Here is a 19,140-nt window from a genome sequence, read left to right as displayed (position 1 = left end):
CAGCTACTAGTCGAACAATGGTCACCTGCAAATGGGACTCCATCACCTGTGCCCTTGGTTAATGAAGAGCTTTACTGTCAAATTTATGGTTCTTTGACAATGGACATGCTTGCATACTAGACTCTTCTAATGGGGTTCTTGATTTGGAAAGCCTTCTTCTGAAGCTTTTATAAAAGGCATCTGCCAATGGATATGCATTATTCTGCCAACACACAGGTTATGCTTGTGCTGATTTTCTTCTAATGATGGGACAGGGGTCAATCCTTCCTTGTTACCCCCCCCCCCCCTGTGCATTTGTTTGTAGTCTCAAGAGTACATTAGAGTTGCCACCATTTCAAATACCAAAGTGGAACATTTTTATGAAAATATGAGATTTTGCAAGGCAAACTATACCCCCAGCCAGTGCAAAGGACTGAACTTCCCTTCTTCTTTTTACCAAAGTAAAATGTTTATTATTGTAATATCTGAGTTGGTTATGCAGGTTTGTATACTGCTTAGTTGTTTCAGTACAAAATAATTGTTTCATGCAACTATTAATGAAACATATGGAATATATTTCCCAGGAAACTTGCCAGTTTTCATTTTTTCAGGATACCACTACCCAAATAGGGACTTTCCTGTGCAAAGATAAACAGATAATGACCTTAGAGTGTATGTCATGCTTCAGTCAGCAATATTGACTGTAACAGTAGTGTCCATTTTGACTGTCCTTAAAGGTTTTTACAGTATGCATTTGCTCTTGAGCACAGATATATCACCTCATTTATATTACTATGTAGCCATTATTCTTTTATGTTTCAAGTGGTACCACACTTTTTAATGGGTCAATCTTCAACTGTGGGTGAAAACAAGCAAAAAGGAGGTCTCTTACAGTATATAATAGACCTTTGCAAATTTTCATATGTTTAGTAGATAATGACATCAAGAGCCTTTGTAACGGGTCTATATTATATAAGCGAACGCACTGAATTGTGAATGCTATATAATTGTCCCACAATCCCTGAAAACCCAAAATGTTGATTTTCTCTAGGAAAAAAAATCGCTGTTCCGTGCTTTCAGTATTTTACCACTTCGCATAATGACGTTCGACTAAACAGCGTTCGCAATTCAGTGCATTCACTAAAATAATAGGGACCCTTTGTAACGACCAACATTATGGTACTCTTTTGAGAATTATTTTTGAGAAGGCACTGTGCAATGATTAAAAGAATTGGAGATTTACGTTTGTTGTTATGTTATTTTTGCCCAATAAGAAGAGATAAATGAATGTGTTGGTACACTTTTGATGTTCATGGACATTAAATTTAGATATGGCTTTGGGTAACCCCACAGCTGATATGAAGCCTACTTAAAAATAAACTTGAGACTCACTAAGCTTCTTGTTCTGCACTTTAAAGGGCTAAGTGTTAGAGTGACCAGTAGAATCCTGGTGCTATTACTTTAAGGGGAGTGCTGCAAACAGTGCAATATGAATTGCTATATTTTTATGGTCTGGGAAGTGGATTGTTTTTCGAATTCATCCCATTCTCTTTTTTCTTGCTCAGCATGAATATCATTTAGACAATTATCCCAGAAGTTCTAAGAACCCATATTGGAAAGGATGTGCTATAGCCACATTCTGGATCTTCCCTGTTTGCGAAGTTTGTTTATTTCAGGATGTGTTAGGTAGGTGGCATTCTTGTCTGCACAAAAAGAAGGCACCAGTATTTGTTTGGAAGGGGGGTTGGAGAAGAGGCATGTAGACTGATATAACTAATATGAAGTCAGGCAGCAGAAATGACATTGAAATTTTTATTTAGGATTATCACTAGGTCACGTAACCTGGTAAAGCAAATATACCTTTTTTGATGTCTACAGTATTGCAATCTAATCAAGTTAGCATTCAAGAGTTGCATTTATATATGATGAACACAATAACTTGACTAGAATGTGATTCAGTTCTTTGTCTAAATCATTGTGTTACAAGCAACAGCAAAAGGGTCTGTACTGCTGTCTAACATGATATGATACCTCCAAGATCTTAGGGAATTTTGAGGGACATGAAGGGGTGCTAACTGGAATCCAAGCAATAAGGAGAGAAAAGAAAATGACCATGGTTATTAGTATCCTAATCCCCCCCCGTTACATTTTAAAGATATATAATCTCTTTGAGAATTCACTTTTGGGGATTCCATATTTATAGGTTATTTTCATGTGTTACTGATTCAAATAGTGTTTCTTCCCATGGAAATAGTGTGGGGAGCAGAGATGCTAACCTTACAAATGCAGTTAGGATAATTAAAGGCATATGTTGAGAACTGGGTATGGCCAATTTGGGATGGGTAGCATTGTGAAGATGTATCATTCTCTTATGCATGGAAAAAAACATCCTGCATAGACAGAAAATATAATTCCCAAGACTTTAAAGAGTTCGGTTGTGAGCTAAATATGGCTTTGTCACACTCACTGGCCAAGCTTTGTTAACATGGTCTGTCGCTTGGAAAAAGAAACCCTTTTTATTAATTTCCCAGAGCTCTAAGAGAAATTAGAGGAAATGACCCAGGATTTTTGGGGATCGAAATGTTGAGCTAAATGCTCTAGATCACATCTTGTGGGGTTCTTTTAAATATATTTTAAATTCTGAATTGTCAGCATGAAAACATGAGTGAAAAAAGTGCAAATATGCCTGAGGCACAGAATGCTGGGTACTTCATGATGTTTCAACTCTCTCTTTGATCATTCAAATGTAGTTATTTCCAGACTGTGCCCATTTTGTCCAAGTAGTGACGGTAAAAACTTTGATTCCTAAATGGTAATATAGAAACAGATTTAAGACTAACTTTAACTTGAGTACTCCAAAGAGGTTACAAGCATTGGTAAGGGCAGTCATGCTACCCAGTACAGGTGTGGTGTATGTGTGTGTGTGTGTGTGTGTGCGTCTGTGTGTGTGTGTGTGTGTGTGTGTGTGTGTGTGTGTGTGTGTGTGTGTGTGTGTGTGTGTGTGTGTGTGTGTGTGTGTGTGCGTGTGTGTCTATGGGTGGGTGATAATGTCTTTGGTACCCCATTAACTCATGATAAAGTATTTTCTTCTGGGGCCATTCGGTGTTTTGTTCTAAATGGCTTTAATATTTTTGTGTAATAAGTCTAAGATTACGAAACAAATAGAAATATACATCACAGGTGTCAGCTGAAAGATATTTATAGATGACCATAATGGAGCTTTGCTTTCCTCTTTGTTTGGAAAGACTGAAATGAGGCATTAAGGCATTATTGCAAGGTAAACCCCCAAGCTGTCATGGCCTAGTTAGAAAAATCATCCCTTCACTCATTGTCTAAGCCTGACAGGGATTTGACATATGCATATCACTACTGAGCAACATCAGTTTAAACATAGATAATAAATTTTATATGTAGTTATGGGTCATGAGCCTATGACCCTACCTAATATTATTGATCTATTCTATACACTCTAGTTTTGCAGCAGGACAGCAAATGAAGACTAGTCGGGTGACTGACACTACTAAAACTAAAGGATACAGCTGACAATGGTTTTAACTGACGCAGAAAAGCTGTTTCATCACCTTTCATAGAGATAGTTTCATCTTTACTTTGGCTTTTATATCTAGCAGAATGTGGTTATGTGAGGGTGCAGTATGATGTTAAGCTTTGGGCAGGATTTTTATTTTGGAGTCTTTACTTAAAATACATCACCAAGCATGGGTGCCTCTTTTCACCCTTTTTTTATTCTAGCAATACAACTATTTGCCTACGAGCCCAGAAGGCAGAGGTATTGGATGTAAGATCTGATCCATGCAATTTAATCACTACAGGGATTTGTGCGGGGAGGGGGGGGGTCTGATGAATACTAGTTATTATTTCTTGTAAGGGAGATATGAATTGATTCAAAAGATGCTGGAGTTTGGAAGGTCTACAACTTTAAGGTGGAATAAGAAATGGGTGCTTTGTGAAACTTATACATTGGTAGACCAGGTCATGGCCCTCCAGCCTGCAGAATGCATTAATAATTTATGAAAGGGAATTTCAATGGAGTAACAAGTACAGTGGAATCTATATTTGGGGTCTATTTTAGGATTGTCTGTAACAGTGGACATTCTGCTGGTGGTCAGACAACTTGAAATGAACTTTCCCTGTAGTCATCCCTGTTGTCTAAATTGTTACATCCACTTATTGTGACCATGTCGCTGTCTAACAAGAGAATAATTAAAAACTGGATGAAATATATACCTGTCCACTTTTGGTCTTCTTGTAGCCTAAGACAGAGTGCATATTTTTGACCAAGAGTTGGGGGTAGAGGTGGTATTTTGTTCCCCAACAGTTATTTGCTTAGGTGTCATGCTGATTGCAAGATGATGTAACTCAGACGGCTATGGGATAAAACTGATGTGGATATTCAAGGAGCCAGTGAAGGTGACTTATCAAAATGATTAAATGCACCATAGAGATGAATTAAAAATTCAGTGATGGATTTTCCATGCATGAATGTTGGGGATTATGCCTCCAAAGTGCTCTTAGGAAAAGTGAAATGACCTTTTTGATAATTGTATTTAAGATTTTTGAACTTAGAAGGTTTAGTGGCAGTTATCATTACAGATCTGAGCCTGCTTGGAGCTGAGGAGAGGAATTCAGTTCTTAGATCAAGGAAACGTGGACCTGGCAGAAGCTGATGCAATCTTTGGTTAGAGTCAGAAGACTGGATGGCTTTTCAAAGAATGTCATTATCCAGTGCAGAATAAATGAACCAGCTATACTCAGAAATAGGGAAATATGGGTTAATTATAATTAAGCACACTGACTTTCAACTCTTCCATGAAAATAGCAAAAAACTGAACTGTCAGAATGCTAGAAAAGCCAGAAATATCATGGAATTTGACATTTCTGGCCGAACATTAATTCACCCTGGCTTTGACTTCTTTTATTTATTATTTGAAATACTGACATTAGGGTGGCATAAAGGCACAGTGGCTAGCATTGCAACCTTGCAGGCCTTTGTTATTTAGTTTAGTTCTTGGCAGAGATTACTTTTTTTGTGGAGTCTGCATGCCCTTCTCCACTATTTGCTTGATTTTTTGTCAGGTGCTTTGGATTCTTTCAACATCAAGATATTTTGTAGGTGAATTGGTGATCTTCTGAAGTGCTTGTAAATTTGCATGTTGTGCAAGAGAGAACATGGTGTGGGAATAACCACGTGTCTCCATCTTGTGATATACTGCCTTGTGCGCACTGACTTCTGGAGCAGGTTCCTCTTTCCCTATGACTGTTAACTGGATAAAAAAGGAAATCAGAGATCAAATGAAAACGCCCAGTTGCTGTACTCATTGTTCTTCATCCAGAATTTGTTTTCAGTCTGCTTATGCATGGAAGTACCACAGCATTGTAACAGACTAATGATAATGACTGGAAGGAAGTACCGCAGCATTGTAACAGACTAATGATAATGACTGGAAATTACAGCTAACAATCCCAGGAATAGTTCCCAGAACTGTAGAAGGCCTCCACCACAATATAGTACCACCCAAGCCCATTAATATAGTACATCTAAGAATAATGTTGAAATGAAGTGTGCAGTATGTGGGAGAAACAGTTACCTACATGGTGAAAGCTGCTCAGAACATGCTACATTGTGCCACAAATGGGTAATAAGATTCATAAATATTTGGTATCTGTGCCTGCCTTATTGTCCTCAATGTAGTCAGAAGCTGTCCAACACTACATCTCCATTTGTATGCCAGCCTTAGTACTGTAGGCATTAAAGGAGCAATGCTGTCATTTGTGCAACACTATGGCAGAGGTGCAACAGATGACATCATGTGCATGTAGGAATGTGCACTGTATAGCAATTAGTACAATATCATGCTTTTACAGTCATCCAGTGTTTATGAAGAGGTAAATGAAATTTCAGTGTTGGGGCTGTGACCCACTACTATAGGATTTTACTGCAGTGTTACAGAAATAGGAGCATTCCCCATGTAATGCCTACAGGTCTATAACTGAAATGCAAGCAAGCACTTAGCAATGCTGAAGTTGCTGTGTGTATCATCATTATGTATAATTGGCTATGCTTTTGATGGATAAATATAAATTGAAATGGAATAATTTGTACTCCAATGTTCAGAATAGCAAGTGAAGAACATTTCATGGAATCTGCAACACAAACACTGTCCCCATAAGGATGACTGCAAATGCATACTATGCAGGAGGAATCACAGACGTCATCTCTGAAAACTCCTTATGTTGCAGCAAGCCTTCTTCCATCCTGAGTGTAATTTCGGAATCCAATCCAGTGTGGTATCTTTGTAGACAGATCTCTTGATCAGCTTTACTTAAGAAGTATGAAGTATTTAAAAGTATTCATCAAAGAGTTTTATGATTCTACAGAGAAGTGGAGTTCCTTAGCTTGAATTTGCTTACAAGTGTAGATAGTGAAATTTTTGAGACAATCGAGACTGAAAGGTGACAGAGAACTGGGGGGGGGGGGGGGAGGGGTAAATGTGATTTATATTAGCAGGGAAGAATTTAAAGTAGTACTTGATGACTGGGTTTGTTTTATCCCAAACAGCTAATGCTGGAAGTAGTTTGTTTTGGTCCGAGGCTGTAGAAGACAAATATTTTGTTACGTACTGAAGCTTGGCCAAAAGGTTTTCAGTTGATGAAAGTGCGTTTCTCTTGTTCTTTATAGTATGCAACTTTGCTGGGTCACTTACAAAAAGTCAATGCATAACCTGCTGACAGCATGCTGACTGAGTCAAATGGGTTGAGCAATGGCGATGATGAAACCATGGGTGAGATAAGTTTAAACATCAGTTTTAGTAGGAAGACAAAATCCCTTCTATCTATAATATGGAGAGCTTTACCCTCACATACACTCCTATTGCATAAATATACTGACTTCCTGTGAGAAGAGTTACAGTCTAAGAAAGATGAAGAAAAAACAGCCCTTGTGTCTGAAATTTTGCATAAGTGTTGAAATATATTATAACGTTCTTGGAATTGTAACTTCTTTGAGTTCAGACTGGGAATATTTCCAGTTACCGTACAACACATTGCAGATCTTCCATTGTTGCATTTTTGCAAACATTACAGAGCAGTCTAGTGAGTTGACACAGGGGGGAGAGATTTTTTCACCATAGTCAAGCCAAGCTTTGTCTCTTGTTGCAAAAGTCATAACAGAGGAACTAAGTAATTTATAGACCTGTGTAATAAAGTTTAGTACCTTCAGTAATTTATTGAAAAGCTGTGTTTAGCAAAAGATGTTACAAAGGTTTGCTAATCAGTCAGGTTTAGGGACCACGTAAGCGAGCAATAGGTTCTGGAAGGGAAGAGTATGGAGGACATTTGTGTGTGCATTTGGCAATGTTCCTATTTTTTTATAGGTGGGGAATTATATATGCCTATCAAGTACAGAAGTGAGTATTTTATTTGTGCTATGACTAGTCACTGTTAGTATTAAGCATATTCATTTTAAGAGAATTCTAGTCTGTATTATAGTCTTATAAGACATCTTCCATGAGGAATGTTTCTGTGGCCTACACAAAGGTTTGAGACAGATTTTCTTAGTAAATTTAGATGATTAACACAAGCAACAAATGGTTGGGAGTGTGGCTTAATGGCTAAGATGCTTGCCTTACAAGCACAAAGTGCAGGTTTTGAACCTCACAAGGGATAATTGGCTAGGCTTAAAATGGCACGCAAGGGCAGTTAGCTTAGCACAGAACTATGATTAGCTGTTCACTGCCTACAAGAGTAATTTGTAGATCAAGTACTTACCTTCCTTGTAGTGATAGTGGTTGAAAAGATAGGAATGAAAGTGTTTTTTTTTTTCTTTTACATATGTCTTCCCCACCCTCTTCCTTTCAGTCACTTCTAAATACTCTGTGTAAGGCATAGTGATGAATAATCAAGCTCAGAAGTGCAATAGCTAATAGAATACTTGCCTTGTAAAAAAATAAATAGGTTCTTATAACAGGCAGTGTGAAGAGAATGACACTGGATATTATCATTCTATGTGAAGTGAAATTAGGAAGAAGATTATTAGCTGAATGTAAAGTGTGTGTGTGTGTGTGTGTGTGTGTGTGAGAGATCACAAGATGAAAATATTTTGTATCGTGATTTGTCAAGTGAGTTAGATTTGGTATTTAAATTAGTGGTGCGAATATTTAAGTTGTGCAGATGAAGTCTGGTGTATATTTTGGATGAAAGCACTAAAGAATATTGGTATAATTTTTTGCAGCATGGTGTTTTTCTGTTGAGTTTGTATTTGTTTATACATCACCATCAGGCATAATCTGTTTTTGTTGGTGTGTGTGTGTGTGTGTGTGTGTGTGTGTGTGTGTGTGTGTGTGTGTATATATATATATATATATATATATATATATATATATATATATGCACACACGTGCACACGTGTGTGTATTTGTGCATACTGCATGTGTATAGAGGGTAGTCCATGATGCAGTGTATTTTTCTTTTCAAAGAAACTTTATGAACCACATATAGGAGTCTGTGCAGAAATGACACACGACATGGTTTCATATGGATTGTTATGACTTTTATCTTTGCTTCTATTTGCTTAGATTATGTGCAACACATTTATCCTTCTGGAAATATGGATATAGGCCCTTCTTTACCATTCCTAGCAGACAGGTTACAATGTCAGTGTTGATGAAATGTCTGCTTTTCCTGTTCTTCTCTTTCGTTTCTGCAGCTCTTTTTGCTATTAAACAGTGAATAGAACAAAAGCTGCAAATGGTAACCAGCATGTTTTCATTACTTTCAGTTTCACCATAACTATAATTAGCTGTAATAGGTATGTAAATTGTTTATTAAGTTGTACCCATGTAAAGAGGAGTTCCACATGCGTCCTGGAGAAGTGATTCAGAGCCACAGCCTTCCCTCACCACTGACAATCCAAAATCTGTAACCTGTAATGAGAACAAAGACATTTGTCATTTTAATCATGATGTTAGAAAAAAAGATTTGAAGATTGCCTTCCACATTGTTTCTCTAAAACAAGTTATGTCTCACACATTTGTGCACATGCTGTTTTCTTAATATGCATTTTTATCATGTATTTTGCACTTCCAAAATGCAGATATGTAAAAGATAACAAACAGCTTGGGTTCCTATCACCAAAGATACTGAATGCAATTTTGCAAATTCGCTGTATTTATAGATTTCTAGAAGTAATTGATTAGGATTGACCGACTGAATCTAGGTTCTTAGGCTCTGATGCCAAGTTTATGACATACTGACTTTCAAGAGGCTTGGCTGCCAATATCTCATGGTGATATTTTCTTTCTCATGCTGCCTATTTACTTAGTCGATACTGTTAAATGAGGTATTTGACTTTAGTGTGAGATGTAATTTATTCCAAAGTTTAGGAAGTCACTTTGTAATGCAACTGTGTCACTATCCTTTTTACATTAACAGAAAATATCACTGGACATATATTGGCTAAATATACAGCTATTAACATTGATTACTGAAACATCGAAACAGGTAAATGAATGGGAAGTCATTTATATGAGATGATATATGCACACATATATAAATGAGATGACTCGACGCATAATAAAATGCTGCTGCACCGAGTGTGGGCAAAAATAGCACAGGGGATTAAGCATATGTCTCAACTGTCTAGTTTTTTACTATAGAGTGTCCAGATGGTGCTTAATACGTTTGGTCAATTACTCATACTCTTTGTGGTTTTCTGGAAGAAGCATGGACGGTAGGCATTACATAATGGCAGGCAGTAAGGCTCGCTTTATATCTTGCAGTTGAGGCATACAAATGTGCAAGATGTTACCTTAGCACTTCCATGGTTATAGCAGTGATGAGTGAAAGCTGTCCCTGAATATCTATGCGTCTATGTCAGATGATCGAGTTTTCAGAAACTTGAAATTCATATGGTCGAAACCATATAATCGAGTTTCCGAAATCATATGATCGAGTTTCATAAAACTGAAACATCAAACCCCTCCCCCCACAAAAATCTACCTTTTTTACGTTTTTGCAGGGGCAGGGGCAAGCCCCCCTGCACCCCCATGTGGAGGGGGGGGGCTGCAAATTGTATATTCCAACTCTGATCTGAGATCACACTACAATGAGGAAAAGGGTAAATTTCCTGATCCTCACTGTACCGAGCTCTCCATTCAAAAGCTTAGAGTTTTTAAAAATTAGATTATATGGTCTCGACCATATCAATTTCGAGTTTCAGAGGAACCCATATATATATATCTACCTATGTAAAATGACATTTTGGGCCTTGTGGCAGATTATGGAGTTGTAGGTTTAGTCAAATCTTGGGTTCTGAGTGGTAGTGCAAGGTGGTCCCTTGGGGTGGCAGTATCAAGAAATGTTGCTCTTTTGAGGTCTAAAAGTGAATGCCAGCATTGAAAAGGTCAGCGTTAAATTATTAACAATTGTACATGGTAACTAATGCAGGCTTACAATATTTTATCAAAATAACATTCATAAGTATACTGTAGCATATGTTAACTTGCCTATGACTATCTATAACTAAAGGTGTTAGCAAGCAGTTGTAAAGGTTCCACACTTCCCTGGTTGTCCACATTAGCAGATGCAGTATTCCATATTTTGGAAATGGAATGGAAAGTGAGGAGTAGAGGCCTATGAATAACATTAGGCTAGTTTGTTCACATGGGTCTCAAGCAGGGCATGCTGAGGCCTGCTGGTTTTATTTTTCTTCTTTAAAAGGAGAGGTACAATCTATAGGTATCTCATAGAGTCTGACTGTCAGCCCCTCCCCTCACCTCACTTAGATGGGCCATCATACCAGTTTGGAGGCTTCATATGGGGTCAGCCTGTGGGGAGTGGGAGATGATAAACTTTGGGAGAGAACTACCTATTGCAAAGGCCTGCCACTTCGATAGCAAGCATTTGGCATTAGCATTAATTTTGTACTTCACAGTGGGGATAGGTTTGACAGCCTTGGGGAGTAAGTATAACTAGGTAACAGATTAGGGATTCTTATGTGTGTCTGTCTGTCGCTCTTCTTTTGCAGAGTTTTGAGTGTTGCAAAACTGAAATAAAGATGGCAGGTGATCATGTCGTAGCCAGAGGATAGTTTTCAGCTGGCTTAAAGTCAACCCAGACAGAGACAAGGGTCATCCAGGAGGCCCCAGTGAGGAGCTGGTGGAAGGTGAAGGAAGCAGCTGACTGCACACATATGGAGGCCCCTGGAAAGAGGAAGAGCAGAAATCAGGCAAAACAGAACTGAGTGAAAGTCATACCAGTGGTGGAACCACAGACCACGCCAGGTAACACTTTTGTTGATGATTTCATGGAGGCATTTGGGCAGAACTGTTTTTCAGGTGAGCTATTGTTAGGATTAGTGCAAGAGCTCAGTGAGCAGAATAGGGTTAGTCTGTAGCAGTTGTTATGGTTCCAGGGGTAGGGGCAGGATATCAGTCCTCAGCTGGGGTCACAGGGGCTGAGGATCTTGTCTATGTCTTGGAGGCTTCGTCTATGGTGAAGAGGGATTTTCTCTGCCTGCCTGGGCATTTCAGTCATGCTCATTATTCCATTTTTGATTAAGGAAAGGAATTGGACGGGAGAGTCTATGGAGGTTTTTGACCTTTCTGATGCTAATGGAACACAGACAATCACTGAGGTGGAGGCCTTGGTGTTTAGTGACCTGACGGCCACCTTAGCATCACTGGGTAAAAGAAATGTGGGCAGATTTAGGGCCAGGACATGGGACAACTGGGTCTTACGTGTTTGTTTATTTAAACTTAAAAAAGAACACAGAGTTGTAATTAAAAAAAAAATAAGTAATACTTTACTAAACACGTTCTTGCACAAAATACAAACAGACCTCATCTGAGTAACATGAAATGAAACAAATACACACTTTTATAATTCAGTAAAATTATCTCACATCAATTAATCAAAGAACTTAGACAGAAACTCTTAAAGCGAACATACAAAATAAAACATAAAATCATAAAATTTTTAGTCTTCTTTATTTTTTTAAAAACATTTGCTATTTACTGGCTCATTCAAACCAAGAAATGTATCTGCTTGCAGTCTTAGCTTCCATAAAGTTACTTTTTGTTTAACAATATTCCGCACATACTCCTGTAAAGTAATTTAAGACAAAAAACATTCTCATGTTCAGAATATATTTACAAATGCTTATATAAAGCAGTATTAACATTCTGACACTTAAATATAACAGTGCTCTAAAATTATGTTATGAAACTATTTGGATGTCATACCCATATACTGTAGCATGCCTCACAGCCTTCATACAAGGTAGTATAAAGTAAACACTTTGGGCAGGATTCACGAAGTCTCCGTGTAAGAGTTACAAGGCTTACACGGTGGCTGCAGTTAAACGGTGTGACGTCAGCATGTCATGCATATGCATGAGAGCATGCTGAATCACACCTAAGGCTTACACGGTCCATGGAAGACAGTAGGGGGCGTTTCCATAGGCCGAGCCCTGCAAATGGACACGCCCCCAGAAGAGTAAAAGTCTCGAAAGTAAACCCCCACGACAGAGCCCGTGTAAATGTGAATAAATACAACACAACACATACCCCCACAGACTACGAACATAAAATGTACAAATGAACATCTTATAATTTTTTTTAAATTGTAAAGATGTTTGCCCGTGAGTGCGCTCGTTTGCGCGGGCATGCCCATAGCTTAGCTACAGTTAGCAGTCAGTGGAAAAGCATATAAGAACTAAATATGCAAAGTAAGCCAAGAAGCAATAGTGTAGCGGTAGAGACGTCGGCTGAAGAGCAGGCAGTCATGGTTTGAGCCCCCCCAACATCAATTTTTATTTTTAGTGAAATAAGCATGAAACAAGTCCCTGACATATATGTACACATATAAAATTATATTTTATGTAAAATGTAATGAAATGGGCCATATATTTTGAAGAAATTTGAGATAACAAAATAATAAAAAATGTCAGATGTGCGTATAGCTGAGCTACAGTTTAACAAGTTGAGTGCATCTGCCCGTAGGTGAGCAGTGGTTTAACAGGTATAAAATGAGTGCCCGTAGGTGAGCACTGGTTTGACAGGTGTAAAATGAGTGCCCGTAGGTGAGCACTGGTTTGACAGGTGTAAAATGAGTGCCCGTAGGTGAGCAGCGGTTTAACATGCTGAAACTGTGTGCCCATAGCTGAGTTGAGCGTAACATGCATGCTGACAGCCAAACCACGTGTAAACCAGCGTGATCCGTTTGCGCGGAGCTGCGCGCCGTGCCAACAAGCTAACCGACGGGCAATGTTGAGCAAGCTGTAACAAAACTGCTTTTACACAGACACACCTCCTAGCCTGTGTAGACAGTCATAAAATATAAAAAGCAGTGGCCAGGTTCGAACCTAGGATACCATGCACCATAGTCAAGGTACTGAACCACTAAGCCATGACAGTTGCACTTAGAAATGCAGTAATAGCATATATATAGGAATGAATAGAAAGAGGAGCATGACAAAGCAGGTTTTGTGAAGCTGATACAATTCCAAAATGGTCAATCACAGATAAGTGCGGGAAAAACGGCATATATAAGCCCCATAGGCGGGAATACACAGCATAACCGATTGTAGAACCGACTTGCAGCCAGAATGTCAGGTGTAGGTGAGGGTAGTTGCTTTTGAGCACAGAGGTGGGGCATTGAGGAGTCCAAATATATGGTTTGGCTCCTTGTCCACAATCATGAGGCCCAACTCATGCAGGGCCAGGTCCTGTGGGGAGCATATTGGGCTGAGGCGTGGGACCGGTTGGCTCATGATCTCACCAGTGCCACAGGGATACCAAGGACTGGTGAGCAGGTCCGTCACCACCATGCGGACCTGAAGAGATGCAAGCAGGACCATCTGAACCGTTGGATCCAGGAGGCCTGGCAAATGCCCAACGCCCCACTACTGAGTAAGTTACATGTAATTATTTATGTAAGAAATTAACCTAGCTGATATTATGCAGATGTGTATTCCAATATTACTTTATTGATATTACAGCTGCAGGTGTCCGTTCTGTGAACCGTAGAGCCTATGGCAATAGGCTGGCATGGTTGCGCCACCAGGCAGGTCAGTAATTCTCTCCCTGTAACTGTAAATAAATATATAAGTATGACAGTTAGCAAAAGAGTGCAGTGTAGCCACTAATTAATAAAATGTGCAAGTAACAGTGTAAGAGGGTTTGCAAGTATTGCTTGATTACAAAAGTGTGATGCAGTCTGTAATCCAAACAGAAAAATGAAACAAGTCTGAAATAAAGATGTCCCACCTGTAATATAATAGTACATAACCTGCAGCAAGCTGAAAAGTACAGCTGCAGAAGCTGAGTAAAACACGTGTGAAATATATCCCTGTTGACATACAGAAACATGACAGAAGTGAGACTGTTGGAAAGGATTGTTAGAACTACAGGTAAAACATGTCAATAAAGCCTAGAATTAAGTACCATCCTGAATTGTAAAAATAAAACAAGTGAGAGAGTGTGAGAAAGAGTTATGAATCCACCAATAAAGTAGTAATAACTCCTGAATAAAGTATACTGCAGTCAGTACAGAATGAATTGAATGTGACAAGCAGAACCAAACAGTAACATGTGTTGAAAATGTAACTGCAGCTGGAATGTGTATCCCAAAATCTGGATATGTTGCTCTCAGTCTGCAATATGCAGATAGTATGGTTGTCTGAAATACGAACATCCACAGTTGTCTATCGCTATATAAAGCAAATGTAGCAGGATGATGTAGCTGAACAGAGCCAGATATGAATGTGTATGAATAAAAATGAAAATGTATATTGATGTAGCAGTAACATTCCTATCACCAATTTGAAGTAGTTATCACATAGGAAACTGTAGGCAGAACTGTAGTGTGTATATATCTGCAGCTATTAGAAATGTACAGCATATGTATTGGTATTTGAAGTTGTTAATTAAATTTTCTTCACCCTACCCTATAACCACATATAATCCATTCCACGTGAAATTGGTATGTGCAATTACAATTAACACCCCTGGACATTTGTCCTGTTGGTTCATACATATTTGCATGTACGTTGATGCATCTGCCCTGTTCATACATCCAAACCTGATGGCCTGTTGCCATCAATCTACCCTGCATGTTGTTGGACTGTGTATTGCTGTTCAAAATATGCATGTGTTATGCTTGCTGTTCAATGTTTTGAATATTTGGTTGTTTGGTTAATGGGAATACTAATGCATGCTGTTACAACTAATTATGAATGGTATTGTATGTTACTAACCCAAACTGTCATGACATAATGCAAAACATAGGACGACAGGGAAGGCGGGTTCCAGCGGGCCCACCTCTCCCTCCTCAGCTGGCGAGTGCACCTAGCAGTAGTGCCCAGGCCGGACCCTCCTCCGGTGGCCTTGTGCCACCTGCGGGTGGAAGCGCTGTAGGGGATGGGGCTCGTCCCCCCTCTGCAAGTGTGGCCGGAGGAGACCATCCACTCACCCTCCGTAGTGTCCGGATTGTGGTGCGTAGGGAGATCCGGCACACTGTGCTTGGGCCCCTATGCCAGCTTGAGGTACGGGTGGCCAACTAATGGGCGTGCCTGCTGCCCGGCCTACACAGCCCCCAGCACAGCCCCTTCCTGGGCCATGAAGGCACAGTGGCAACTGCCCATGGGTGGGGATATCAGTTCCACTGTTGCCATCTGTGGGTTCATGTGCTCTAAATATCCAAACATCCGTCCCCGTCAATTGTGTAACCCCCCACATGTGTCATACACTGCCCCTCTATGCATCTTGTTTGTCTTGTCTGTTAACCTACCCAACCTACCTCCCCAGCTATACTGACTTCCTGTACCTGACATACCACTCTCACCTGAAAAAAAAAAGGGCACTCTGTACCCACAAAAAAATTACGCCCCATACATAGCTGCCCATTTTGCACACATGTCTGCTGGACATGGAAACTGTCAATTACAATTGGCTGTACAACAAGTATTATTGTTGTCCTTACACCTCTCTCAGGGGTGGAAGGTTTCAAATGTCACACCAAATTACAAACATATGCACAGCTGTTGCTGATGAAGAAATGGGCAGCTATGGGCCTTACCTACATCCCTCCTGCAAAACCCAAGCTTGTTTCCCTACTGTCTTACCCTCTTTGTGACCCCTTTTTCACCACTTTCCTGTCTCCCCATTTTCATTTCTTTCAAAGAAATTAGCGCAGGTGTGCGCAAGAGTAAGCACTTTTAAGCAGTTGTAAGCGGGTGTGCGCAGAGCTGAACGCCAGTGCACATGCTTGAGCTCTGCGCAAACCAGTGCTAACCCAGTTACAACTGCTTAAAAGTGCCTTAGTCACTCTGAATGACAAGGCCTGTAGTCTTCTCAAAAGCAAAATAAAATCCCACTGTCAGTCCTGAACCCAGGACCTTGGAAACAGTAGTCTTCATGACTTACCACTAAGCCATGACTGCTACATAAGAACATTGTGCTACAATAAATATATAATGTAATAGTAGGAATGAATGTAAAGGGAATATAGGATGTGTAGTACACAAAGCATGTCATGTATATTTACTGTCAAATGTAGTGGATTTCTATAATAGCAGTGTGTGAACAGAAACAGCCATGCTAGTTGGTAGCTAGTAGGTAATAATGTCACTGTAGCACCTTGCAAGCCACACACATACTCACAGCAGGATAATCACTGCCCATACCCCACAACCTCTTACAGCAACACATCTGGACTAAGTAATAAAAAATGTGGGGCAAAGGCCCAAAAACAGGGACACATTCCAAATAATGCTCCAACAAACTTAGACAGTTGAGAGAGTAACAGGTTCTGCATTTTGTTGGATGTTTGGAAGGGTATGAAGTCTGAAACTGAAATGTTTGTCACTATAGTCTGACTTAAGCCCAGAGTGATTTGCCAGAAAAAGCTGTTTATGAGATATGGACCAAAATATGAGGAAAAAATGTGGACAACCTGCAAATATCTGTACACTTCAGAGGTCTGACACAGCCATATTTGAATAGTTAAGAGCATAGACATAGCAACAGTGACTGAGTTACAGGGATGCCCCACAGACTCCCTGTGAAATGTACAAACAGTAGGCAGAAAGGTGTTACAACACATGCAATGGTAACTATGAAGTACTGAAAGTATGCACCACTTGCACGTCGGAAATAGTGTAGTAATACATATGCTCATGCTAACCCACAGTCACAACTGCAGAATACCAGGCAATTTAATGGTTGTACCCCACTGATATGTACCATTCCATGAGGCAGATAAAAGATGCACCTGAGAGTCTCTGGGGCCTGCTCAGCAGCATACTCAAATACCCTAATAGATGTCAAGGCCCACACCATGGCCAGACCACATTGTATGCAGTAACACCCTAGCAGATATAGCAAGCATTCCAAGGTGTGAATGTACATGGAAAATAGGAAAGCCACAGCAACACACTACAGTCAAGACACCTAGCAGGCATACCAGTAGTGAATGTAAAGGGCAAATATTGAAGCCATAGCAACAAAGTGCAAGCGCCACTGCTATATACCAGTTACACCACATGTCCCACAGGAAAGCACACACACCCACATTAACAGTAGTAGTAGTCTTAGGTGTCAGTGTACATACACACTTAGTACAGGAAACTGGAGAAATGAATGGAGAAATGTTAATCTACAACACAGCCAGAAATATGAGAGAGATACTAACCTTTACACTCACAGAACAGTGTCCACAGCATACCAGCATGGTCCCTGCCCTTAAACTCTGAAAGGGCTATGCCTATCTCACATACCTTTTTATAGCACTGTCCTGGAATCACAGTGAGAACTGCAATCAGTACACAACTGGCTGCATGCAATTAGCAAATGCTGGCTAACAATTGGTGCAGAGACCATCACATGGACATATGCAGATACCTACAAAAGCATGCTGTACTCCCAGTCCACACATGCAATACTTTCATTGCACCCTGTGGAGGTAGGGAGAGACAGAGAGAGAAAAAAAAAAACATACACAAACAAAACCAGTCATCAAAACCCACTCGAAAGCTGCCAACTGCCAACTGGAGCAGCAGGACACCAAACCAAATGGCAACGCAAGCAGCTGTGACAAACACAGGTAATGTAAAGTAATACTTTAAAAGTCTACATACTGTGAACCCTCCATATGTGTCATTGGTCTGTATCCATATGTATATGAAGATGTGCATAGGGCAGGGGACATACAGCAACTATCAATGAAGGCTGTACATACATATGTATGTGAGGGCATCTATGTGCACATATCAATGTAGGTTGAATGTAGGTTGTAGTGCAATGTACAAAGTAGGTTTCACAGTTATGTATGTTTAGCAGTATGTTAGTGTGTGTATACAGTTTTGTAAACAAACATGTTGATATACCCATCTATCATATGGATACATATGTATGTCAATATATGTATGTATGTATATATATATATATATATATATATATATATATAATATGCATATATGCATACATACATAGAGAGGGATGTAGGAATACATAGACAGATGTAGATAGAATATGTAGAAACATATATATGTAATACACACATACAAATATAGATATATGTAGATACATATACATAGACAGACAGATCTGACTATCTACAGATATGACTGTATATGACGATCTCACACTCCGCCTGTCCCACCCCCTCTGTCACTCTCACCCCCTCTCTGTCACACCCCCCCTCTCTCCATATCTATAGCAATATATGTACATCGATATATATATGTGTATATGTATACAGACATATATATATATATATATATATATATATGACAACAAATGCAGCCGAAATACAACAACTGAACCACAGGGCGTTTATAACTGCTGCTAAACGCCAATGCGTAAACCTTGTGGTAAATCCAAACTGTCAAAATACTTTTACGAATGAACTGTTCACTTCAGATGTAAAAAAACCATTTATTGCACACAACGGATTAAGCGCTTTCACCTACCATCAACGTAGGCTTCATCAGAATGGTATACAATTACATTCAGTAGATTAAATAATTTAAAATTGGCGCCAAAACTTTCACATCTTTAAAGAAATATACACTCTATAAAATTTCATCAATAAAACTTAGTTAATCAAAGAAAACTTTTTTGCAAAATATTAAAAAATATAAGGTGC

The 19,140-nt window shown here is 39.4% G+C and overlaps 1 protein-coding gene across 1 annotated transcript in view; it reads right to left on the bottom strand.

Annotated features, from left to right (window-relative positions):
- Nucleotides 1–19,140, bottom strand: part of LOC122815596 (serine/threonine-protein kinase 33-like) — a 1,042,607-nt gene that overhangs the window by 210,788 nt on the left and 812,679 nt on the right. The window contains exon 7 of the mRNA XM_044088227.1: nucleotides 8,831–8,918. Coding sequence (XP_043944162.1) covers nucleotides 8,831–8,918 — 88 coding nt within the window. The remainder of the gene's footprint in view (nucleotides 1–8,830; nucleotides 8,919–19,140) is intronic.

Source organism: Protopterus annectens, chromosome 11.part0 (assembly GCF_019279795.1).
Source record: "Protopterus annectens isolate FY-2018-M chromosome 11.part0, PAN1.0, whole genome shotgun sequence".
NCBI lineage: Eukaryota > Metazoa > Chordata > Ceratodontiformes > Protopteridae > Protopterus > Protopterus annectens.
This window is presented reverse-complemented; position numbering and strand designations above follow the sequence as displayed.